The sequence below is a fragment of the Sphaerodactylus townsendi genome, linkage group LG09 (assembly GCF_021028975.2).
Source record: "Sphaerodactylus townsendi isolate TG3544 linkage group LG09, MPM_Stown_v2.3, whole genome shotgun sequence".
Lineage (NCBI taxonomy): Eukaryota > Metazoa > Chordata > Lepidosauria > Squamata > Sphaerodactylidae > Sphaerodactylus > Sphaerodactylus townsendi.
In genome coordinates, this window is record NC_059433.1 from 58890396 (window position 1) to 58916830 (window position 26435).

At 39.6% G+C, this 26435-nt stretch overlaps 1 protein-coding gene across 2 annotated transcripts in view; it reads right to left on the reverse strand.

Moving 5' to 3' along the window:
- Window positions 1-616: 616 nt before the first annotated feature.
- Window positions 617-26435, reverse strand: part of LOC125439248 (cytochrome P450 7B1) — a 128162-nt gene continuing 102343 nt past the window's right edge. For both annotated transcript variants that reach the window (XM_048508262.1, XM_048508263.1), the window contains 4 exons: window positions 19340-19936; window positions 18680-18886; window positions 10140-10318; window positions 617-4087 (listed from right to left, as the gene is read on the reverse strand). In XM_048508262.1, the coding sequence (XP_048364219.1) occupies window positions 3800-4087; window positions 10140-10318; window positions 18680-18886; window positions 19340-19936 (1271 nt within the window). In that variant the 3' untranslated portion in view covers window positions 617-3799. The remainder of the gene's footprint in view (window positions 4088-10139; window positions 10319-18679; window positions 18887-19339; window positions 19937-26435) is intronic.

Consider the following 26435-nt stretch of genomic DNA (forward strand, 5'->3'; position numbering starts at 1 on the left):
ATTCCATCCCTTAGTGTATCATTGATAAGATGACTCTCCAACCTTATTCAACCATTTTCTGCAGAGTTCCACTATGGAATCTTAGTCATGATAGGGTGTGATAAAGAAATGTAGCCCAGGATTGGTCTATTTACATGCTTTATTGTGTACATTTTACAGTGGTCCTTTCAGCCTCTTGGATCAAGAAAAATCTTGTGATAATGTTTAGTTATTTACTATCCTGGACTAGAAGACAGCATATGTGAGATTGTCAAGATGTCTCCTTGCTATTCATATCTCATATACTTTCCTTCCAAGGAGCTTAGGTTGATGAAGATCCCTTTTTTTCCAGCTAACAATCACCTCCCTGAGGGAGGTGATGTTAAAATGAAAGATTTGCCCACAGTGACCAAGTGAACTTTGTGTTCCAGCTGGGGATTCTACTGCAGGTATCATTGGACCAAGTCTAACCACTGTGCAATAATGGCTCTCTTGAACCATAATTATTGTTAAGGACAGTATTGTCTTTCGTGTTATGTTTGACTTTCCCACCAACGGTTAATTCAAATTCTGTTGTTATCCATCAGAATTGTTTCAGGACCAAAAAGGATTAAAAGGACTCATTTTCAAAAGTGCAAATAAGCATTTTAATTGGTCAGCCAAGAAAATTTCCCAACTAGGGCATGATGCATTAAAAAAATGTTATTTTGATGCCCAGAACAAGGAAGATACTTGATAATAAAAATATACAGGTTATTCTGAAACACCAAACAAGTTCTGTAAAACAATTTAGCTTTAATTTTCTTCCAGAGCAATGTCCACATGTATCTTTTTTGTCATAATATACAAATAATGAAAAGTAAAACATACCATAGAGTTTATAAATGTCAGTTTTAGAACATCAAAACAGTTCGTAATCAAAGTAACTAAATAAAATGAATCAATTTCATTTTGTTCATAAGAGAAAAAATAGCTGCACTGATATGCTGTTTTACACTTCAAATCTGTTAGGAACAGAAAGTGAACACAAGTTTTTTGTCACAGTCATTGTGAAGAGACCCTCTGGGAAAACATCTCTACAAGATGTTAGAAATCAGACTCTTGATTTCTGTGAATTGTCAAGGATATGTTAATTTATATACTGTTCCAGAATTTACTTGCATTATAGAGAAATGTTCAACTACAGTGTGTCCATGCATCTTTAAGATTGTAATCATAAGAGAATGCATGGATGGTCCATGCATTCTCTTTTCACCAAAAATACTGTGTTATTCTACCTGTCATCCTTTGAAGTGGCCATGTCATTTTCTGCCTGCCACTGAACATTTTAAGAAAACACAAATCTTGTCAAGGCAATCATGTTACAGTGAGTGGGCTGTTGGGACGATTTCCACTAACCAGCAATCTTGCAAAATATATTTTAAAATCCTACAAGTCTTTTTTTAGAGTTCAGGCTCTGCCTACTAGTTTAGTCTGTGTGCAGAGATAGTTTGAATGGCAGCTGGGCTCCAAACAGCCAATTGTGCTTTTGAAGATCTTTTCCACAGATTTTGCCATTTTTTCATTGGTTTCCACAGAGACATTGCAGCAACTGATCAGTGATTAATCTGATGTATGTTTTGCCTTTAACTTTGACAGAGTGCCATTGCATTCCATCATATTATATTATGATATTTAAATTTCAAACTCCTGAAAGCACAGTGTGAGTCAAAATACAGGTCATGTTTAAAACAAATACCTGATTTCATTTTTCACAGTTGCTACTAAAGGGTGCCAAAGGAGGATTCATCATAACTGTAGCAGGAGGCATTTTACAGCTTACATTTATACAACAATGTCTATAGTCAACACAGTAATGATACCAACATTTCCTCTTGCTCCGTAATAACAGAGAGTAACCTATAAGCTGGATTGTGAAGTTGTGAATTAAGCAGTATCTCATATTTGCCCACAGCCTTCTCATATTATCAGTACCTAATATTAACATCAGTGTCACATACGAAAACATACTTTTTTTTTCAAGTACAGGAATATCAACTGCAACCAAGATATTATTCAGTACACCAGCTAGTCTTAAACTTTGTGTTGCACTGTAAATCAACCATATTTTTAAATGCTTCAGCCATCATCGGAGAGATACCTGAGATGCTCATGCATTAAAATGCAATCCCTATATGTTAATGGATAGGTGGAAAGAGTTTGCCTGGTAGAAGTCATACATTGCTAGTACTAACATAGTGAAATCAATTTGGCTGTTGTGGGTTTTCCAGGGTGTGCAGCTGTGGTCTGGTAGTTTTTGTTCCTAACATTTCACCCACATCTGTGGCTGGCACCTTCAGAGGCATGTCATGTTGTGTTTCCTCAGAACTCTCTTAGCCCCACCCTCTGTCCTCACAAGGTGTCTGTTGTGGGGAGAGGAAAGGAGTTTGTAAGCCCCTTTGAGTCTCCTTACAGGAGAGAAAGGGGTTATAAATTGAAACACCTCTTCTTCTAGTTTACTTAGTCCACTTACTCCAACATGGCTCATATTAGAGACCTCTATCATGTCTCTCCTTACTCACCTTTTCTAAGCTAAACAACCAATTTCAGTTATCTTGGTGGTCTTGTGACCCAATTCAGATGGCATTTGGGAGTGGCAGAGGATTGTGCTAGACATCCTCCCACTCCGCTGGCATAAGGGGTGTCCATGCTGGTAGACGGAGCAAAGACACCGACATGGGTGCTGCACAGTTCTGTGACAGCCAAACTCAGAAGTGGGCACTGCCGGGGAGCTACACTGGCATCTGAGTAGATGTTGATGCAAAAGGGGTGGGCCAGGGGCATTTCTGGGGGTGGAGCCGACTTTAGACGACTTCCATTGCCCCTCTAGCCCAGAAACACCACCCTCCAATCCAGCAGACTCATGCCACATGAACACTTCACCTTACACCTGTTTCCCCAATAGGGTGATTCAGGTGACAGAAGGGTTTCTTAAAATTTCCCTCCTTTCTCTGCCATGCAAAGCTCCTTTGGAGGTGGCACAGGACCGTCTACATTGTGCTATCCTGGGTTGCCACGTTCCCTCCACCATTTGGATTGTGCTGCCCACTTTAGAGGCTCTGATGATACATGCATATGAAATATCTAGAAGCGTATTTCTTGCATTATCTGGTGTGGGTTTCTGGACTGGCAAAATAGCTTGAGTTGGACCTCACCAAATAATCATTTGTTATTTATTCTACTTATCTACTATTGTAAAAGAAGTACTCAACAGCAATAAAACTTTATTTTGATCTCAACTGTATCCCTTACGATCAACTAAAAAAAAGGCTGACCAAAACCATCACCAGTTAGCCCAGTAAGACCAGCAATACCTGAGTCATTCATCAAAAGGGTCCTTGAGAATGCAGTTGGTTCTCTGAAGTCATGTCTTCTATCAATACCCAATTAAAATGTGTAAACCATGGGTAGGTCTGCCCCTCTATGTACTGCCCCTCTACCTTTGTCAGCATAATCTTAATTAAGCCACACTGCAATCTACAAAACCTACTTCCTAGCAAATGTATTTAGGATTTCAGCTTTAGTGGCATGTCAGTTACCTTCCGATGGGGCTAGAATCCCAAATCTTTACATCATAAAGTACTCAAACACCCACAACATAGTATAAACAGGATTCACACACACACACTGTGATATCATCCAATAACTTCAACTGAAGTGACAAACATTATCCTTAACAGTAAAGACACAAGAAACAGATCAAGGCCATATTGCATTTCAAAGAGGAATACAGAACAAATCAGGATAGGGAATTTGTAATGCTCACAGATGAATCAGTATCTCAAGGCCTCAGCTTGAAACGAAAGGAAATATCAGAGACTGGTAAGGCAATACCAAGTCCCAGTCTATTTTTCTCAAATCCTAGTTGCTTCTCTTCTATTATTTCTGCTTCAAAATAAACCAACAACAAAATAATAAACAACTTTACTTCATTCATTGCAAAGAACCTGCCGGGGCACATGCTGGTACCAGAGCCAAAAGGCATCAAAAAATATTTCAGCTTCTTTCCCCGTTTGTAAAACGTAGTTTTCTTCTTTCCATTTTCTACGTAACGGTCAATTTTGTATTTCTGAAAGATATGGAATGCTGAAAATTAATACAGTGGTTACAGGGAGCTGTGATCATGGATCTTACAGTCAATAAAAAGAAACAGTGGTTTTGCTTTTTCCCTAATTCCTTTTGAAGGTATAGCTTTTGAAGGTATTGAGTGAAATATGAAAAGGTAATATCAGCAGATACAGATACCTTCCTTTTGAAGGTATTGAGTGAAATACGAAAAGGTAATATCAGCAGATACAGGTGGAAGTCAACTGTGGAAATAAGCTTAAATTTAGAAACACTGCTTCTAAACAAATATTTGTACAATTCGAAGTTGCAGATCTCTGGAAAGAGATTTGAGCTGTTCTGGCTGTATTAAATTTTCTATGAATTTTAGATCTAATTCACACAACTATTTGCAGATGTCAACACAGATTGACTTGAGTCATACTAAACATTTTTATGTGAAAAGTGTCTGAATTAGAAATCGTGTGATGTTTCTGTGGGATGGGGAAATAGTAGTTACGGTAGCTGATGAACACAAGTTCAAATCACCAGATTCAAACCTCCTGATCATTTTAGCACACCCAGAACTGATGACATAACATGTTCCAGTATACTGTGGCTGTGTATACACACACGACAATCAGAAGTTATTTATTCAACAGCTCACCAAGCAATTTTTCTTTAGACAATTGTTATGCCACCAACCCAGCGGATTTGGCTTACAACATAGAACACAATCCTTATACATAATTACCTAAGGGATAAAATGTCTGACATCGAACTGGTTTACAGGACTCACAACATCCCATCCCATCCCATCCCCTCCCACCTTCCCTCAACCCAGGAGCTTCCCCCGCTCCAAACAATATGGGCTGCTCTCCTGGAAGGAAGAGGGATGTGGAGGAGGAAAAGGGGTGGTTCCTGCCCTCACTTCCCCCTTCTTGAGCCCATTTTATTATAATTTCAAATGGGCTTTAGTGCTACTAATAACATAAAAGCTGAAAAAGATCAACCAACTTCCTAAAAAGTAGGTAATTGAGCAGGCTAAGAAGAATATCAGTTTTTGTACTAAAAACACACTACAAAAAACAGTTTTAAAAGTAACCCTCTAATTAAAAGCTTAGGTAAACAATTGGCCATGCTGGCAGGGGCTGATGGGAATTGTAGTCCATGAACATCTGGAGCACCATAGGTTGGCCACCCCTACCTTAGATGATAGGAGGCCTTGGAGATGACTTTAATGATTGGGTAGGTTCATATGGGAGTAGGTGGTTCCTTAAGCTATGTTGGCCCCAAACCATATAGGGCTTTGAAGGTCAGAATCAACTTGGACTTGGAGGCAAATTGGGATCCAATGCAGATGGAACAAGACTGGACACACATGAAGCTGCCAGATACTGAATTAGAACGTCAGTCCATCAGAATCTGTATTTTCTACTCAGACATTTTTTGGGGATGCTTGCTGAGAGGTGAAGGCTTTCTATTAGCTCCATTGCTCCCTCTGTGGAAGCAGCGGAGAGGAGTAGCAGTGGAGAGGAGGAGTGGGACAGAAAGCACTAGGTGAGCTCTGGTTTTCTTTTTGGAGGGCTTTTCTCAAAGCCAAATCTTTAACAGTGTGCTTGTGTGCTTGTTCTTTGAGAGCTTGTTTGAGCGGTTTTTTCCTTTGTTTCCTTTGTTCTGGCCCTGTGCTTGCCTTAGGCTTCTGAGAGGTGGGGCTTGCTGAGAGGAGGGGATTGCTAGTAGCTCTATTGCTTACTCTGTGGAAGCCATTATTTGAACCATTTTTGAATCAGCAGCCATTTTTGAACCATGTGCTCATCCAGGAAGCTCACTCACCCTTCTAGGTAATGGGAACTCTTTGAGAATTGTAACCTTCTAAGCTTTAAGTGCCCACTTTATTTTTAACAACTGCTAGGGTATGTTTAGAGAGAGGGATAGAGGATTTGTTTTTATATCTCCTTTGTTTTGGAAACCTTTGCTCGATCTGGTGTAGTTCTAAAACATACTTGTAACAATTTTATTTTTAATAAATACCTTTTAAACCTTAGATGTGGGGAACAGTCCGCTGTACCACGAATGCCCCACCGTCTTGGATGTGATATCTAAATAGGAGGGGGAAGAAAGGCTGCAAGCTGGCAAGCAGCTTCTCCTCCAGCACCTCCGATCTGCCCTGTGGAATACAGGAGAGGGGAACCAAGGGAAACTGAGGCTGGAAAGAAAGCTGGGGAGTCCTGACCCTCCCCAGAGGGCAGTTCCTCAAATGGTCAGGTAGCGGCAGCGGTTTACACAAAGAGAAAGCAAGCCCTCTCCAGGTAAAGTTGGCAGTCCCTGGTAGAGGCTTGGGAGTGAAATAGGGGCTGCCAGGCAAAAACAAGTCCATTCCACCACAAGATCAATAACATATTTTATTTTTTTCATATTCTAAAAAGAACAAATATGAAATGTTTCCTATGCAATTGCAGTTACAAATCACGATTTATGGTCTCAGTACATACATTATTAGCCCAATTTAAAAAAGGGGGTGGAGCTGCATGGTGGCTGAAGATCAGGCAGCAGAGCTGAAGCGAGGGGGAACTTCACCGGGGGCATATGTGTGCCCTGTACCCCCGCCATGCCCCTGCACTGGCGCACGCCCGGGGCAAGACGCCCCGTCCCCTGGGCGCTACGCTACTGCGGTGCAGCTATAATACAGCCACACTGCCTGCAAAGAGATTTCAGGCAGTACGGCAAGTGTAAAAAATGCAAAAAGACATCCAGCTGCCCTGCAAATCCACTATGCAGCTCAATGGGTTATGCTTGCCTTTTTGATGGTGTGAGTCTACGTCATCAAAATGAGGTTTCCGGGGCTGAAAGCCCACTGGAAGCCGACTAAAGTTGGCTCCACCTCTGGGAATACCTTCACTGACATTGGTATGGGCTCATGCACTGAAGGAGGGCCAGTGGAGAGACTTGGATGGCACCTAGGCATTGTGCCACAGCGCAGCACCCCAACACTGGCAAAACTGGTTGTGTGATGGCACAGATGCTACTTATGCAGGCGTTAGGGGGCATTTATGCTGGCACAGGGGCCACACTGGTTCAAAAATCCTTTCAGCACCCCCCTCCACTTTGGATTGTGCAGTACATAGCTCAAATAATGCAAATATTATTGGGACATTATTAATTGAAATCTTATTAACACAACTGGCGAATATGAATGCTGTACAATGGTCTTTACATGGAAAACGTTACCAGATTATTGCATGTGAGGCTTTTGTTTTGTTTTGACATTATATACTATGCCCTACCACTAAGCTGTGTTACAGAATTCAGACATCCCTCAAGGAAGCACTTCTCTTATGGAGAAGTCTGATCTGCTCCAAATACTGCACTGTTTAACATATATAATTGGTCTCCCAACCAGTGGTGTCACTCATAAAAAGATACAAATTGGTAGGAGGGATATTAGGAGTTTGTGGGGGAATGCCAAACAAAAGAAGTCTTCCCCCACTAGTGGAAGATAATGAAAGCAGGAGACAACTGAATCTCCCTTTGAGGGAGTTCTAAAGTTTTGGAACCATGCGTGAGAAGGCTGACCATTATTGGAGTGATCAAGAAGATTTGTATGGGAACAGATAACCCTTGAGATATGCTAGGCCCAACAGGGCATTAAAGATCAATACCAGCATTGAGAATTGGGCCCAAAAGCAAACTGGGAGCCTGTGCAGGTGGAACAAGACTGGAGTGATTTGGTCACTGTGATCCACTGCAGTCAGTGTTCTAGATGCAGCAGTCTGTACTAACTGTTGCTTTTAAACCATCTTCAAGGGCAACCTCAGGTAAAGTGCACTGCAGTAATGTAATCTAGCTGTTACTAGCACATGTACCACAGTAGCAATCTCTCTCCCCCCCCCCAGTCACAGCTGACTCACCAGACAAAATGCCCCCTGGCTACCACTTCTACCTGTTTACGCAACAGGAGTCCCAGAACCAGCAGTACCCCAAAGTTATGAATCTATTCCTTTAGGGCGAGTGCAATCCCATCCAGAATGGGAGACATTCCAATTTCTGGGTCAGACCTTCCCCCCACCAGTACCACCTCTGTTTTATTGGGATTATGTTTCAGTTTGTTAGTTCTCATCCATCCCAAAATTGCCTCCAGGCATCTGTTCAGTGTTTGCAGAACCTCCCTGCGATCTGCTGTAAGTGCAAGATAGAGCGGAGTGTCATCTGCATCTTGGTATTCTACTAAATAAGTGAACTGCATATTACCATAGTGAGAGATCTGCTTGAGCAAGAATTTCAGGATGTAGCAGATCATAATTAAACTGCCAGCCGCTTGACTAGTTTGGATACAACTCCTCCCTTGCCAGCCGATGTTTTCAGAAGCTTCACAAGGAGTGATAGGCTCATGAAGCTATGGGCATCCTTCTAGTTACCAAATGAACATGGCCATACCCAGGACAGGAGCTCTGTGAAGAATAGGGATGCCCAATAAATGGCCAAGTTCAACTAGAAACTGGAATTATCACTTTTTAAAAACCATTGCTATTTTGACCCCTTGGCTGAAGAAGGGGTTTTTTTTTGTTATGCTCATCTGTGAAGCTGGCCTTGCAGTAGTGTGGTAAAGAGCCCACCACGCCTTCTGCTTTAAAATATGCTTTCCTTTATCCTTGCAAATGTTTATAAATTGCTTGTAATGGATGGTTGCTTGAATGTACAGAACTTGACGCAAGAACTGTTGGGTTCATACGCACAGCTACAAACACCTAAGGTTGTACAGCTAATATCACCAGCTAGCTAAAGATAATTACAGTTCCTTGCTACACATGACTACAGAATATACATGGCTACAAATAAAACTGCAGCCACTTTATACACAATACTTTGAGTGGGACCCCAACATATGAAACCCTGCACAGATAACCACTCAAAAACATAAACATTCAAAGCAACCTTGAGAGCAACAAAACTTGGGAAACAAAAAGGTTTTTAAAACTTGTTTAGTCTATCCTGTATGTTCTCTAAGGTGCAACTATGGTGAATTCCACATGTCTGACTGCCTGTGATTTACTAGATTCAAATCCAGCAGCACTTTTAGAGATCAGCAGAATTTTGGGGTATTGGCTGTCAAGAATCAAAGCTCCCTTCATCAAAAGATCTGCAACTATGATCTACTGCAATTGTTGGGCATTCTCTTTTTTTAAAAAAAAAAGAGAGGAAAAAAATCAATAAAGGGGGCTAATAATAAATTGATTTATTATAAAGTTTATATCTCCGTGAAAAGGATTTCAAGGCTCACTCTTGTCGTAACTGATGTAATTAAAGTTACAGCAAACATTACTTTCATATAATCACGTTTCCTGAATGGCACTCTGAAACCAGCAACAATTCTTCAGAAAAAAAAATCTAAGGAAGAACAGGACTATTCAATTTGCATGCAGGTGATGAATTTCTGGAGCCCTATTAATGCCGAGCTAGGGTGGATTAATTTCTAGTCTTTTATATTCATTAACTTTAGCTTCAGAAGGGGGGAAAAATACAAGGAGATGACACAATTACCCTCAAAGCTTCACAGCGGAGCAACAGCTTTACAATCTTGAGTTCACAACGCCATACTAATTGACCACAAAAAGACCAATCCTTATAAAGAGAGGTGAAAAAGCATAAGGCTCAAGAAGACACTGCTATTATAGGGGCTTTAGAAAATCAATGATGCTTTGGGGGCATTTAGCTAAATGGCCCACATTATTTGCTCTTTAAGCCACCTTCTATTATTCAGCCTTCTTTGGGCATCCAATGATCCACTTCCAAACAAAGCCTACATTTAGCCTCAAGTTTATGGTAGTCAACGGTGCAATTGTCAAATGCTCTCAAAGGGATCGCAGTCCGTCTCATCACCATATTTTTTCTCTTCAGGCCATGAATCTTGGTTGACCTGCAGGCACCTAGAAACGTCATCTGAAAGTAGGAAGATTTGTTCCACGAGAAAGAACAGCAGTTTAAAGAAAAGAAAAGAAAAAGATCTATACATTACAAAATGCCTAGCTGCTGAGATGGGCCTCAAGTGGTCTGTGTAATACCAGCGGAATGTTTACCTTAGGATCCTGATAGACCTCCGGGTCCATGTGAAGAATAGGAGGATAAATTGCTACCCAGTCATCTTTTCTCAATCTGACTTCCTGATTTCCTTCAAGCTTAAAGATAAAATCTTCCTTGACGATGCGGATATTCATGGAAGCTGAACAGATTCGAAAACTCTCATTTAAAGCGCTCTCTGAATATAAATAAAAGGGAGAAAAAAAATAAGAACCCTACAGCATTAAATATATGGAAGGTGATTAGAAGTTTATAAGCTGCTACAGCTGCCAGAGGTTACAGGTTTACTAGAGCAAGCTAGCAACAAAAGCAGGAGGAGAAAAGCCAAGGAGGTAATAAACCATCCCAGAGGGCTGGAGGAGATATTCTGCAATTCTGAATTTTTAAATATAATCCTCTCTGATAGGTCCAATGAATTGAGTTAGGCTGCAGGCAGTGCTGTAGCTTTTGGGTGGAAAACCATTATTCTGGAATCATGTTTAAAACACCACAATCAAAAGAGATGAACACTTCTATGCATTTATGTAAACTGCCCGGGTTGAAAGCAAACACCAGGCCCACCCAGAAAAGCCCTCGTTCAGCCTGCACTTCTAAGGACCTGCACCAGTCCTAGACTGTGTTTCTAGAAAGCCATGTACTCAAAGAAATGTACAATCAACAGTGATGTAAGAATACTGGGAATTAAGGAACCCTTTGTGATATCATCATCACATAATAATTTCTACTGTTGGCTGAGCAAATTCCAATTATGCACGGCTCTTTGATGAGTTAATGGGGAAAAACCCATATTCGTGCAATATTTTGACACAAATCCCAAACATTTTCCAGGAGCCCGCCATATCTTGGAAGGCTCTAGAAGGCAAATGTCCTTGCCTTCCCAGTGGCCTTCACCTTTTGCTCCTAGCACGACAGATTTTATGGCTAATTTCCGGCAATTTATCCTGGCAGTTTGAGGAGGAATTCCTTTGGGAATAATATGCATAATTTGCATAAATCATTCTGATAGCACGCATACCAGCATGCAGCCCCAGACAGGAGCTACATTTCTCACTTTGTAATCAAAACTGACTATTTTTCCACCGGCATGGCTGAGCGCAGTAATAGGCGGCTTGACTCAAGTCATCGGTGTGAAAATTAGTCTTTCAAAAAAATCAGTACTCTCTTCTCCCAAAAGATAAATAGGTAGTAATTTTCAAGGGGGGGGGGGGACAAGGAGAGCTTATGGGGCTCTTCCTCTTTCTCTCTCCCCATGTGGGGTACGAGGCTCAACAACCCCTTGAATTCAGAGGTTAGTTTATTAGAGATAGTAGCAACTCCAGAGTAGAAACATCACGGGAAAAATAATAACAAACGTTCTATCAGTAACAATTAAATCTGCCGCAGCGTGCATAGTAAATAAAGTGGCCTCGGATGCTTTCTCGCAGGAGTTTTTTCCTTAAGCGTGCATTTGTCTAAAGAAATGAGGCTGCGGTCAGTTTTGTGTGGCCAGCGCCGTGATTCAATGTGACGTACAGTGAGGCTGTGCATATTCTTTTGGACTGCCTTCGTTACTATAATCAGGCAGAGTCAAATCGGCTTGTTGGTGACGAAGCCAGAAAAGAACTCTGGTTCCAGAATATGGCCTCTACTGCAGATAGCCACAAGGCACCTGACACGATAGATTTCAACTGGCAGTGCTCTGGCAACAAAAACTTTACACGGTACAAAGGAAAGGTCCAGACTCCACTCGTAGGCTGTCTCCAGCCTAGGCAAAATGAAGCCGATAACGCCATTGAGCGCCCAGTGTTGAAATGGTAGCTGACATATGTAATGCCGCCATGCTCTAAATGAACCAAATGGGGAGTGAGTGAGTAATGCACAACAACAGCAGCAAGAAAGCCGGCAAAATAATCAGGGAAGTTCGGCTGCTGAGATGGCAGGGTTCACACTGCATAACATGAGCAACACAGTCACATTAGATTGGCTGATTTTTTTTCCAGCAAGCATGGCAGCCAGTGCCCATTGCACTATCACAAATGACAACTGGGCAAGCGGATCTTATGCAGAAGTTAATCACAATAATGGAGCTCAAAGTGTGGCTTAGTGGTCAGATCATAAATGACAAATCTGTTTTACCTTCCAGTACCAGTTAGGTGGGGGTAGGCAAGCTTGGCTCTAGCTCTGAGCAATCATGCCAATAATCCTTAGATGACAAAAGTAATGAGTCACATTATGACCCACAAAGGAAGGTGGAGTCTGTGTGGGTCTGCTGCAGTTTATCAATAAAACAAATAAACAAAAAGACACCCCCTCCCCATGTAGTTGCTGCATGAACACTGGACTTCTGTGCTGAGAAGGATGACAACTGCATGATAAAACGTTGGTTCTGTACTTGCTGTTGTCATCCTTCAGTAGGCACAAGCCAGCGAGCTCCTGTCAGACCAGCTGGGTAGCTTGGGAGGCCTTCCATTCTGCACCATGAGGTACAGTAAATTATCCAGCACGGTAGAGCAACATCTGTTTCTGTGCTAGTGCCGAACAAACAAGGCAATTTAAAGCATACCAAGGGATAACCAAGCAGCAAATGAACATGACCCTCATTTCCTCCCTTCTTACAGACATGAGAATCTGAAACTTCCTTGTACACAAAAAATATTGTCAAAAAAGTTGACATATTTGCCATGTGCTGAGAGAGAGAGAGAGAGAGAGAGAGAGAGAGAGAGAGAGAGAGAGAGAGCGCATAGTATTGTTATTTTTAGAATCCACCCACTTTTCTCTTTTATCCTCGGCTTTCAATTCATCCCAGATCCTTTTTTAAAAGTCGAAGCCGTTTCAATATACTTATAAATATTCAGTCTTTAAACCTAATTTGCTATACTTAGTTCACATGCCTTCAAGCATTTGTCTTCCAATTTCCACTGAATAAATGCGTACTAATGAGAAATAGAGCAAGCTGCCGAGGCAAAGCTGGGCGGCTTGAGACTGGCCTGCCACCAGCTTGTGATAGGCAGGCAAACTGAGTTAAAATGAAAAGTCTTGTCAGCTGAAATACAACAGGGTAGCCAAACAGCAAGCTGTCAATCATCCAGCCAAAACAAGGGATTGCAGATAATAAAAGGTCATTGTGAATCATTAGTGCATTTGGCTTCCATAAGCAAGTTAATTTTAATTAAACATGATCTTCATCTGTAACTTTAATAAAAAAAACTTGCTGCACATAATGGATTGTTAATTTTGTAATAAACATTTAGCAGGTAATAGGACCCTTTAAGTATCAGAATGTATGCTACAAAAAATAGATATTATTTATAAAAAAAATTGGGAATGTTGTTTCTCCTTTCAGATTGACAGTATTACATACAGGATACTGCATCAATTGTGGAACAGTAGAGATACATAAACTATTTGAAAACTTTCAGACAGAATTTCAGCTAAGTCTGTTTCTTCCTGTACCAAGAACTCTCTCTGCATCATTGGCAGCTGTAACATTGTCTTCAAACAAAATTTGGACCCATTACCATAGTAATCATCAGCCCCCAGAATTTCCATCTTTCCAAATATCATTAAAAGCATTATCACAGGCACAGAAATACACATATGCCATTCTGCACACAGGTGCAGGGCTTATGCTTGATGAGTCATAGTTTAAACATAATATGGAGGCTGATCCAAACTCACTTGCAATTGTAAGAACAACTGAGTAATTATCACTCAATGACCAATTACAACTGATATTAAGCAAGGGAGAATGACTCCAGTCCGATTATTAGATTGGGTTTTATAAAGCATAATAAGTAGTGGTCCTGGAAAAATCTTGCTACATATGTTTTACTCCTGCTCATTGAGAACACCATTTTGGCAAGTTAGAAAAGCAGATTAATTGTATAGAATTTCATGAGTTTATTGTAATAATTGAAATGGTTAATAAACATATTTTTTTAAAAAGAAAGGCAGATTAATTTTGCATGGGATACACTCTGTCATTTTCAGTTCGCATTCTGATATGGGGACTTCTGCCCCCAAGAAGGGCACTTAGTCTGGTCCAAGACTATGAACCATGAAAGCCTTTAGCCTCTGAAAACAGTGAACATTTCACATTTTGAAGTTTGGAAACAAACAAAATTCCTAGATTTGACAATTAAGGAGCAAACAGGATGCAATAGGAAGGAGTGCAGGACAAAAATCGGGTCCTAAGTTGCCAGGGTTGCTTGAGCGAGTTGAGACCTAAGTCCCCCCTTCCATACGTTTTACAATTCGTCTGGAATATTATGCAGCCTTATAATCTCCCTTCTTGATGTTTGTTTATATAAATATGAAATGAACCTTAGAAACAATAAGTGACTGAAACAAGTGCATCTTGATTTGACTGTGGAGTGCCATTCTGACCATCATAGAAGCTGATATTGCTTTGCTGCCTGAGAGAAGTAACTAATAGCCCTCCCACTTGTTAAACCCACAGTAATACAACAACAACATGATATAGGCCCTTTCCGCACGGGCCATTAACAGCGCCCTCGCACCTCCCGAGCGGCGCGAAGCCGCTGTTTTCCGACCTCGCTTCCCCAGCGAGGTTTTCGGAAAACGGTGGCTTCGAGCCGCTGTCATGCGAACAGCAGTGGCTCGAAGGCGCCCTCCCTCCCCCCTTTCCACTGTTCACCTACCGTTTCTGTGGCCGTCCGGCGCGTTGCCTAGGCCTGGGGACACGCCCCCCTGCCCTGCGACGCTGGAGCAGTCGTGCAGGGCAGGGGGGGCGTGTCCCCAGGCCTCGGTGATGCGCCGGACAGCTACAGAAATGGCAGGTCGACCGGGCGATGGTGCTCCGCGTCGTCGTCTTCCCGGTTGTTTCTGGGACCGTTCGTGCCTCGTGAGCCTGGGACAGTGTCTCGCAAGGCTAGAGAAGGCGGCAGCCAAAGACTAGGGCTGTCTCTTCCCCAGCAGCAATGGCGGCCATGGTAAGTTGTGGTCGCTTCTTTATATCTCCACCCTTTTTGATTATTATTGATTCCCAACACCCATATCTATATCTTGGTGAAATGAAAATGGGTTTAAAAACAATGCTCCTTTGATGCAGATGCCTAGAATTCAGCAACACTGCAAGGCAAGAATGCTTCACAAAAGCAATGATAAACAACAGATGAAAAATAAAGAAAATATGACCAGTGCTAAAAGCTAGAAATTTCATGGTTTCACCCTTAGCTTCCATGTAGTAGTTGTTAAAAAGCAACAAAAGATGACAGATATCAGCTGTATCAATTTCTGAATTAAAGCTGTGAATTCTAATGGGTAATAGAGTTGCCAATTGAAAGTGGATTTAAAGTGGATTATTCAGCATGTGCGGAAGGGACCTGTTACATCTAGGTGGTGCCAAGGATGTGGGACCTGGAGATTTCCTGGAATTACAGCTGAACTACAGATGACAGAGATCAGTTGTCTGAGAAAACGGCTACTTTGAAGGATGTAATTATATTATGTTCATGTCCCTCCCTCCCCTCCCAAACCCCTCCCTCTCCAGGCTACAATCCCCTAATATCAAGTACTTCCCAACCCAAAGCTGGCAGTCTAATGGGTAATAATGTAAATTGTTGTGAATTTATAGGTAATCTCTTTCTGAATTCTTTATAAGTCATGAATGTTTGTGCCGTCAAGTCACAGTCAACTTTCAGCAACTCCTTACTGGGTTTTTCAAAGCAAGAGTTTAACAGAGGTGGTTTGCCATTGCTTTCCTTTTCATAGCAACTGTGGTATTCTTTGGTGGTCTCCAATCCAAATACTAACCAGGGCTGACCCTGCTTAGTTTCTAAGATGTGATGAGACTGGTTAGCCTGAGCCACCCAGGTCAGGGTATCAGTCACATACAGCAGCAAAATATTGACTGTATTACTTCAGAAGTTCCTGAAACATAGAAGTTTAGGCCCCTTCCGCACATGCAGAATGATGCACTTTCAATCTACTTTCAATGCATTTTGCAGCTGTGCGGAATAGCAAAATCCACTTGCAAACAATTGTGAAAGTGGACTGAAAGTGCATTATTCTGCATGTGCGGAAGGGGCCTTAGGCATGGGATTCAGTGATGTAGTATTTTCCTGAAATTTGTATTTTCAGTTTTAAGATAAAGATGACCACATCCTTATCACCACATACTAGAAAACTTATTGTGACAAGATTCCATAAAACATATTATTTACATTAGGGGTCCCCACCATGGTGCCTGCAGACATCTTTCTTTGTGTCTACCAGTCCTTTTAAAAAATGTGTGGAAAACTGAGTGTTAAATCTTTATAGATTAAATCTATTAGATGTATGCAAAGGGTCCTTGCAATTTGGAAGCATTGAATGGCTGGAATAAATACAGAATGATCAAGCAAAACTAACTTGGTATCATCATCAACCAATGCCCTCTGAAATTAAAAAAATATGTCTAACAGAGCTGCAATAATGTTCAGCTATGACATTTTTGAATAAAGTTTATTGTGATCATATATTTAGTACTTTACAGGATTTATGTGGTATTCTTTTAGTGAGAAATTTATAGTTTGATGCTCAATGTCTTTGCCATGTGCCCACTCCATATTACATTCTTGAACATAAAATAATATTCTTGTCCATGGAGCAGGTGGATGTTTCCTAAAAAAGAATTTTCCTGTGCAATTTCGTTGCTTTCTCTCAAAAATTCTATAAAATAATCATAATAAAATATTCTGTGCATTTCATATTTTCTCTGAAGGGTTTCTATATATTTATGAACTTTTGTGTTGTGATTTTATAAAAAAACCCACCCACACAATATTATTTTATCCTTAGCAAGTTATAAACCTTTTTAGTATTCTGAATAACATTTTTCCACCATTGCGAGACCAACCATGATCTTTTTAAAAAAGTGAATGATTAACTCAGCTTTCTAACATCCAATGTTTTAGACAAAATTCAAAATCTATTCAAGAAAAATATAAATCTCTAGTATTTGTTTTACAATGATAGATGCAAACAGATCTTTAAAAACATATTGATGTGGACAAATATGAAAAGTAAACTCACTCTTTGAACAGCATAGATAGAACAATATCAAATGCTTTTCATTTTCTGGCAGCACAATATTATAAAAGAGGAGCAATTTGTTGCTGAGTCAGCAATGAGTTATGGGTTCCTGTTCTGTAGAACTGGATTCCATGAGCCATCTTACACATGTACAAACATCCATGCATCACTGTAGCCAGTAGCATTTCAGTGATTGCACCCCTGTTAGCAGTAGTGCTTACTGTTGTGACAAGATGCCAGGGCAAGACTCTTTATGCTGGAGGAAAGTGTTACTGCTAGCAGAATAGACTGGGGTCCAATTCTGATTTCAGGACTATGTGGGGAGACTATTGCTTGGTATGGCTGTTCTTGAAACATAACCTGAGCACTCAAACTAAACTTGCATTCTTAAACTCTTACAAGTAGTTAATTGAAATCAGTGAGATTCTATGTCAGTTCAAACAATTACAAAGGTAACAGGGTACATTTTTCATGGTGTTATATTGTTTCAGAATACATGCAAGGGCTTGCTTGTTTAAAAGCAAAATCTCACAGCAGACTGAAAGATTACTTATCTCTATGTCCACCAAGTCTTTTTTTTAAAAAAAATGTGTGGAAAACTGAGTGTTAAATCTTTATATGAAATCTATTACATGTATGCAAATGGTTCTTGCAATTTGGGAGCATTGCATAGGTGGGAAAAATAGAGAATGATGAAGCAAAACTAACTTGGTATCATTATTCACCAAATTGGTGGAACAATGAATCTCTAGTCTAGTTACTTTTCTAATGTGTTATTTTCTTCCAATTGTGGAGATATTTTGGCATAGTAGATCTTCAAAGAACAATATACTACATGCATTTTGAAATTATAACAAATTGTAAGAAGCCTTTGCCAAATGTCCTTATGATCATTCTTTTGCTCTTATTTTCGAATCAGTACATTCTTTCTGTGAAATGATGCTAGTAACCAAAAATTACTTTGCCAAGAAAAATGTTCTTCCTATTCTTCCTACCTATACACAAATATTTTAAGCACTAGGTGCAAGATTCCTTCTTAGCATTCCACAAGCATTTTTGTCAGGTAAAGAAGTATTTTAACTTGCATCTCTAGGTTTAGGTAATAGATAAATTAAGAAATAGACTTTGTTTCAGGCTATCATTGTAAAATGTCATTATATTTTGAGGATAAATTGATTGTTGAAACTACTTTCAATTTTCTATTGCATGAATGTATTTGAAATGTGTTACCAGTTCAGCAGATGTTCAGAATCAAACTTAACAGGCATAAACTTTTTGTAAATAACTGCAAAGCTTTGATTCAGCCTTTTGCATACCTTGCCTAGTTAATTACCTGGGCTTTTTATGTTTACATGCAGTGAGAGTATCTCCAGCTATAAACTACATAATTTATAATTGATGTAAATGGTTGTTATTATGTCAATTAAGCAGCTGCGTTCTCCACCTTCTCACTAAACAGAATGAGTGATAAACTGAGTTTACAGGGAGATACCTACTTTTCTTTGGAAGGGATAAAATAAATTACCTAGGTAGACCAGGTTGTCCAATTGTTCTCTGGTGATGTGGATGTGGCATCCAGGCCCTCTCTCTTGACCTGTTGACTGCAGCAAATGGTCAATTTCGTCACGCACCACTGCAAGAGCTTCTGGGTGCCGCAGAAGATAATACACGGCCCAGAATGTAGCTGGAATCGTGTTTCCCACAGAGGCCCACATGAAGGCAAAATGATGTGCTGGGAGAAAATAAGTGAAAAGGAAGATTAATAGCGTTTATTACACTGATTAGATTTGCAGTGTGCTAATTAAAAGATGTTAGGACACAGACCCAGCCAAGGATCAGTGAATGCTAATGAGGACCAATAGGCTTCTGAAGTCTAATTTTCTGCTTAATGAGAATAGTTTGAAATGTAATTTCAGGGTGGGGTGGGGGTGAAATAAAGGGAGGAAATGCAGCTCAGTTATAATCTCTCTCATTATCACCATTAAATATCTTGTTTTACCACCTCAGCCAAAAAAAGAGAGAGAAATCAATTATCATACAGGGTTGTTTCAGAGTAAAACATTTTATCATTAGCCAATTAGAAAAAACACTAAAAATGTTCAAGGTCGACATTTTGCCATTTTATTTCAAAGGTCTTTAGTAAATTATCTGATTCTAGACAAGCAATCATTCAAAAGTTTGCTACCTGCTTTGTCATAGTCTCTGAGGCCCTCAAATGCCTCAAACATCTCTTTTCTGCCTTCAATAATTTCAGAAACTCCCTCCCATTTTGCAGTGCTGGTGGGTAAAAATATATCAATGAGTTCTTTGCGGATCCTCTTGGTTCCTCCTAACAATTCAATTGGAATGTTTGCAGCTAAATATGAAAATCTGGCATCAAACTTGGTAAATTTTTCTTCAATTGCACCAATAATATTGTGGCTGTTTGCACTAGGATCTCTTCCATGCAGTGTTATAAAACTGCCTTCAAACATTACAGAGCTGCAGAACTTGTATAGTTTTCCCACTTTCCAATCTGTTACTTGAGAGAACTGCCTTTTAAATATTGATTGGAGATTTGTCATCATGTTGTCAGAGAGTGTATCCAATGGCTTGCCTAGAAGTAACTGGTAATTCCTATGCACATATTCATTTAGGCCTGGGAAATCTCCTTTTATTAGAGGTGGATGGTCAAATGTTCGAGACGACAAGGAATCAGCAAACTCTTGAAATTCCAGATACTTGCTGTTTTTGGGCACAGAACTATACATCACTGGATCCATTAAAAATGTAATGTATCTGCCTGAAGGAAGAAAAAATATGGTTAAAATCAGTATGGCGTTTAATGTATTTGATTCGTATTCCAGCTTTCCCCTAAGAATCTCTGGTAACACACGTGGTCCTCCTTCTCATTTTACCCTTATTACATACCTGTAAGATAGGAACAATTGAGAGATGGTTGGCTTCATGACAGAGCTAGGATTTGAACACAGGATTCTGTAGCCATAGTATTATGTTCTACCTACTATACCACATTGTCTGTCTTGAATGAGTCATTTAAGTCAACAGTTATTTTTCTGAATGGTTAACCCCACCTTGGAAGTCTTGTGCGGCTGCTGCAGAACAAGCATTACCTTTTGAACTGTGAGAAGTGAAATGTTTTGTAAGCATTCAGAATGCACTGAAATAATCCAATTAATTGTAACCTGCCCTCTAAACAATATCAAGCAGTGTGTCCCCAAGAACCATATTTCAGGTTGTTATCATTCACTAGGTTTAACACAGTGAATCGCTTTGCTTAGGATTGTAGGAGATGCCTCACACTATTCTTTGACGGCATGCCATTCATTCATTTCATATTGACAGTGTCAAACTATATTCACTGGAGAGAAGCTTTATGACTGAATCAGTAAAAAGCTTAAACTCTCTCTCAGATATTCTAGCTTCCCATAAGCAGCAACTTTTGTCACTATGTAGACAGCCTGTCAACCACCCATAGCCCAGGTACCACTTCAATTCCACTGATGTACTTTTACTAAAACCAACATATTGTCATTGAGTTGGATACAAAAGTGCACTTCTGGTTCAGGCTGTTTTACACACAATAAATAGTCCTATGAAAACAGTAAAAGTAAATCCAAAGATGTTTCAAGAGCTTTGCACAACACCTTAGGCAGTGGCATAGCACCAACGGGACAGGGGGGGCGCAATGCCCTGGGTGGAGGTGTGGTGGAGCCGTGGCCGGGCCATGGAGGGGGGATGGCGGGGGCATTCCAGGGTTGGGCGGCGCTGCAGCAGGGGCGCAAGGTACACGTGCACCCCAGGCACAGTTTCCCCTCTCTCTGCCTCGAACCTTAGGCAACGTCTTGCAGAAACAGAAGTGACTGACAGAATTCAACAGAGTATGTACTTTTGCATGTGTGTTTACAGAACAGTGATAGCAGCTATGTTCAATGTGGAAAACACGTGGTCCCTCATATAGAACTCATGGTGGTCTGTGGGACTAATGCAACATAGTTTCACATTCTTTATTTTCATTGGCATTGGACTATCAATGCAAATCTATTGTGTGTGTTTTTAGGAGACAAACAAAAACAACTAAGAATATATACACAAACTGCACTATAACGTGGAAGGGAAGGGCTTCTGATTTCCTTTGTGCCAAATATAAACATGGTTAAAGATTTACAGCTTGCTCCCTAGTTACAATTATGAACTTATAATTCAATTAATTCTTAATTATGATTACTATTAAGTAGGACTCACACCTTTATTATATCCATTTTCTTAATCTCCCAGTCCTCAAATCCACAGTTTATTTTCTGTTCTAAGCAAAAAGTCTACCAGTTTTCAGTTCTTTCTCTAAGAAGTAAGCTTAGCCATCTCAGCTAATTCCAATATCTTCACAATTGTAGGTATAGATGAAGTTTTCCATATTTGCTTAGATAGTATTCTTGCTAACATTTGCCCTTTCTGCACAGACCATTTGGAAAATGTTCGGGAAACGTTTTAAAAATAACTTTCAGCTTTTTTTGTCTTCACAACATGGAAAAATAGTGTTTTAGGGGAAAACGGTTCTTTTGTCTGCCATTTGCTCCCACTTCAGTATGATTCTCTGTGCTGCCCGCCATTTTCTGATTCTTTTCCACAGACATTCCATCCGTTGGTATTGCAGCTGGGTACCATTTCAGTGATTGGAGCACACAAACTCAGTTGTGCTTGCTGATTACAACAATGTGTTGTTTTCCTCTTTTCAAAATTTTCAGTGAAGTATCTTTGAAGTTTTGAAACTTCAGTGATTCATTATGAGACTTGGCATGGATTCTCATATAGAGTCTTCGAAGCTTTGAAGATACCTCACTGAAAAAAGAAAGAAAAGAAAACAACATGTTGCTGTAATCAGCAGGCACAACTGAATTTGTTCATGTACTTCAATCACTGAAATGGTGCCCAGTTAACAATGCCAATGGAGGAAATGTCTGTGGGAAAGAATCAGAAAATGGTGGGCAGCACAGAGAGTCAAACTGAAGTGGCAGAAAAGGGTGGTCACATGTGGCTGAAAATCAAAAGTGAGAGCTTTACATCCAGGCAGGAAAAATAAAACATAATGTCAAATATAAAAACAAATTCCATATCTTTTCTCATACCTAAAAGGAAAGCATCTGATTTCATTTGTATAATAGTGTTTAAAATCTTATGAACTACTAGCGTGGCCCAGCCACGTGTTGCTGTGGCTTATTGTGGTGAAATGGAAAAGGAACAGTAGCAGCAAATCAATTGCAGAGCCCAGCAGTACGTGCTCATGCAAACACGCAGACTGATACTGTGCGATGTCATTGATGTGTGTGCCCGCATTCCTTGGGGGAGGGGGAATGGAAAGGCACCCCTCCCACATATCTAGGCTGGCTGGTCATGATCCTTTACCTGGGAGTAAGTTTGGTAGGTGGCAACGGGTGTCGCTTCTGAGGAAACCCTCTGAGGGGTGCGACACAGCCATTCAAAGTATGTCACGGTTGCTGTACCGAGCTTACTCCTGAGTAATGCATGCCTGGTTTTCTTAACTGTAACCGCAGTATTTAGGGAATCTAGGGTGCCTGGCCCCTCCCTCCCATCCCTTGCATGTCGCCCCTCACTCTCTTCCCTCCCTCACTTCTCTTCCCTTGCATGCCACCCCTCCCCCTCCTTCCCTTCCCTTTCCCTCTGCTAGGGTGGGTGGGTCATGTCAAGATGCTGGGCCCCCTGCCTCCTCTCCTTTGCATGCCACCCCTCACTCTCTCCCTTCTCTCACTTCTCTTCCCTTGTATGCCTCCCACTGTCCCTTTCCTCTCCCTCCCTCTCTTCCCTTGCATGCCACCCCTCCCTCTCCCTCCCTTCCCTCTCTCTCGTGTGTATGTGTGTGTATGTGTTTCACTTCCACTCGAGTTACTGCCTATGTACTGTTTTCACTGCTCATATCTGGCCATCTGAGTGAACATTCTAAGCAGCACGAACATTCTAAAAGTGACAGTTACTCACAGGCAGCTGCATGTCCTTCACCAGGGAGCGCCAGGAAAAAGGCATTTTACCTGGGCCAGGTGTGAAATTTCAGGTATGTGAACATCTAAAAACACTCTCGCCTGGCTGACTATAGTGGCCGGGAATTTTCAGAGGAATTGGCCCAGCAGTTACTGAGGTATACTGTCATCAACAAAAACACTGTTAGCTTTTTATATATATATAGATTGAATGTTTTTGTATCCAAAAATTTTAGCTTTATTACAAGTCTACAATAAATGGTAAAACAACCCTTCATGCCGTTCATATTTTCAACACGTTCAGAACATTTTTATACATTTTTGCTAATTTTGTGCATTTTTGTTAAATACCAACAATGCATCATTTTATAGATATTTTCTTTGCGACGGGATCATAGTGTAAATCTAGCATAGAAGTTAGTATATCACAATATGTTAACCACCTATTTTCAAATATATCTTGTCTGTGTAAGACTTTTTGCAATGAGAGCCATAATGGTTTTTCTAACACAGACTGGGTTTACATTTGTCCCACATTGTCAGAATGGCATGCCTAATATAATGGTTTTTAAAACACTTATTGACTTTAACTGTAGCATACCACAAATAGGCTTGCCATTTGAATTTCATATTATGTCCTTCCAATTCCAGCAATCTTCTATTTCTCAACAGAACCCATTCTTTCAACCAAACCAAAAAACACGTGGCAAAATATAATTTCAGATCAGGACAACCTAATCCTGCCCTTTCCTTTGAATCTTGTAAAATTTTATATTTAATCTGAGATTTCCTCCCTTGCTAGACAAAATTTTATATATCCTTCCATTGTTTAAATGCAATATCAGTAGCTAACATAGGTATTGTTTGAAACAAAAATAACATTCTGGATAAAACATTCATCTTAATCACAGAAATTCTCCTCAGAAATGACAGCTGAATTTTATTTTATCCTGATAAATCTTGCTTGACTTCATTCCATATTTTGACATAACTATTTTGAAATACATACACTTTATATTTATCAACATAGTATCTAGATATTTTACCTTTTTTTACCTTAAAGTCTGTTTTGCTAATCAGTTCTATTTGATCTTGTAATTTCATATTTTTGTTAAAATATTTTTTAAAAATTCATTTGAAACTCACTAATGCAACAAATTCTTTCAGTTTCAACATTATGGATTTTCAAAAACCAACCCAATCATCTGTAAAAGCTCTTTGTTTATAGATCTCTTCATTAATTTTTATAATCCCTTCCTGTTATCTTGACTTACATCTCTATTCAATACTTCAAGGCCTAGAATAGAACAGAGAGGAGATAAAAGACAACCTTGTCTTGTTTCTTTCTGTAGTTCATACAGTTTAATTAAATCTCCATTAACAGTTATTTGTGCTGTGAGGTATAAATAAATTTTACGCATTTTACAAAATTCTCTCCAAAATCCATATTTTTTCAGCCTTGAACAAAAAGACCAATTCAAACTGTCAAGCACTTTCTCTACATCTAGAAAAATCAAAGCGGTTTGTTTTTCATTATGTTTCTCCAAATATTCCAAGAAATCCAATACAGTTATGACATTGTCCTTTCACTGCCTTTTAGATAAAAATCCATCTTCATTAAAAAAATTCTCATAAAACTATTTTAAATCTATCAGCTAAATTTTTTGTAAAATTTTGTATTGTAATTATTTAGTAATGATATTGGTCTATAGTTTCTTGGCAAAGTAAGATCTTGTTCTTCTTTAGGTATTGTTCTTCTTAGGTATTATTATTCTTTTTCCATGATCCCAGCATCTCTCCTCCTTGCAAAATTGAGTTCATTGAATTTTTGTAAAGGCTATAAAATTTTGTAATACAATCTTGGTAGATCATTTTTCTGTTTCCATGTATCAACCAAACCGATGTTATCCATCACACCCATTGATGGATTATCCAGAAAAAATTTGGCAATTAGCCTTGAATATTTTTAATATCATTTTCATAAAATCTATCCATTTGTGTTGATCTCACTCTATCTCAGTCTCCCAGCAGGCTCCAGAATTCATATGAAAAATCTATGAGCTTAGTGATAGGATGTTTATAAAATGCCTCCTTGTCCTCATTTGGAACATATATTCCCAAGTTACTTAACAAATCTACTATTATCAGCAGTTAGTACCAATCTGAGATCGAAATGTGATTTGATAAATCACACCACATTGGTGTAGTAAAAGTGGCTGAAATAAGATCTCAGTTCAAATATTTATAACACAAATATTTTATATTCTTTTTTCTAATGTGGGTCTCTTGCAGACAAATTATATCTTGTTTTAACCTTTTCAAAGGATGAAATATTTTTCTCCTCTTTTGCGAAGCATTAAGTCCATTTATATTCCATGTTAAATATTTGTACTCCATAATTATGCTCCAGATTATTACAGATCATCCAGTCTAGTACTTTCCCTTTCTTTTCCCTGTTGTAACTGCATTAATTCTTGCTGATCTTGTTTTAAACCTTCCAAGGTCTCTCACAGAACTCTCATATCTTTCAAGGAATTCTCTAGGGCTTTCTTGGCTAGAATCAACTGGCTGTTGTGGGTTTTCCAGGGTGTGTGGCTGTGGCCTGGTGGTTTTTGGTCCTAAGCCTGGGCTTTGGCTGGAATAGGCTGGGGTAGAAATCAAATAAAAGTAAACTAATGTTTTTACTACATCTATGTCTTCAGAGGACATGTCATGGTAAAATGTGTTTCACTTCACCATGGAGAAAACACATCTTACTGTGACATGCCTCTTAAGATGCCAGCCATAGATGTGGTTGAAAAATTAGGAGCAAAAATTACCAGACTATGGCCACACAGCACGGAAAATCCACCACAGTCAATTCGTGAGCCTTTTGGATACTATTCAGTCTGAATCTGTGTTGTTTAAAAGGTACACCTTCCCATTTTTCTCAACAAAACATTATCCTCTTCAGTTTTAATTTTTCAGTTAGGAGGGGGTATTCTTTTCTCGAGTAAAATTCTAATAGTTATTTCAGAATAATTATATTCATATTGTCTATTTTCAATCATGTATCAACGTGTAGTTCCAGTATTTGGTCTCTAAAATTACTTCTTCACAAAATGAACCAGAGTATGTCTTGGGACCTTCTGTGTTGCAGCAAATGTAGAATTTATTCTATAGATCTTACTAATTTCCATCTTCATGTCCTCCTTGGTAGCCTCCCAAAAATCTGCCAAAGCTATTATAATCCTTTGTTTAAAGTGTTCATTTGATGTCTCAGGAATACTATGAATCTCAAATAAAATT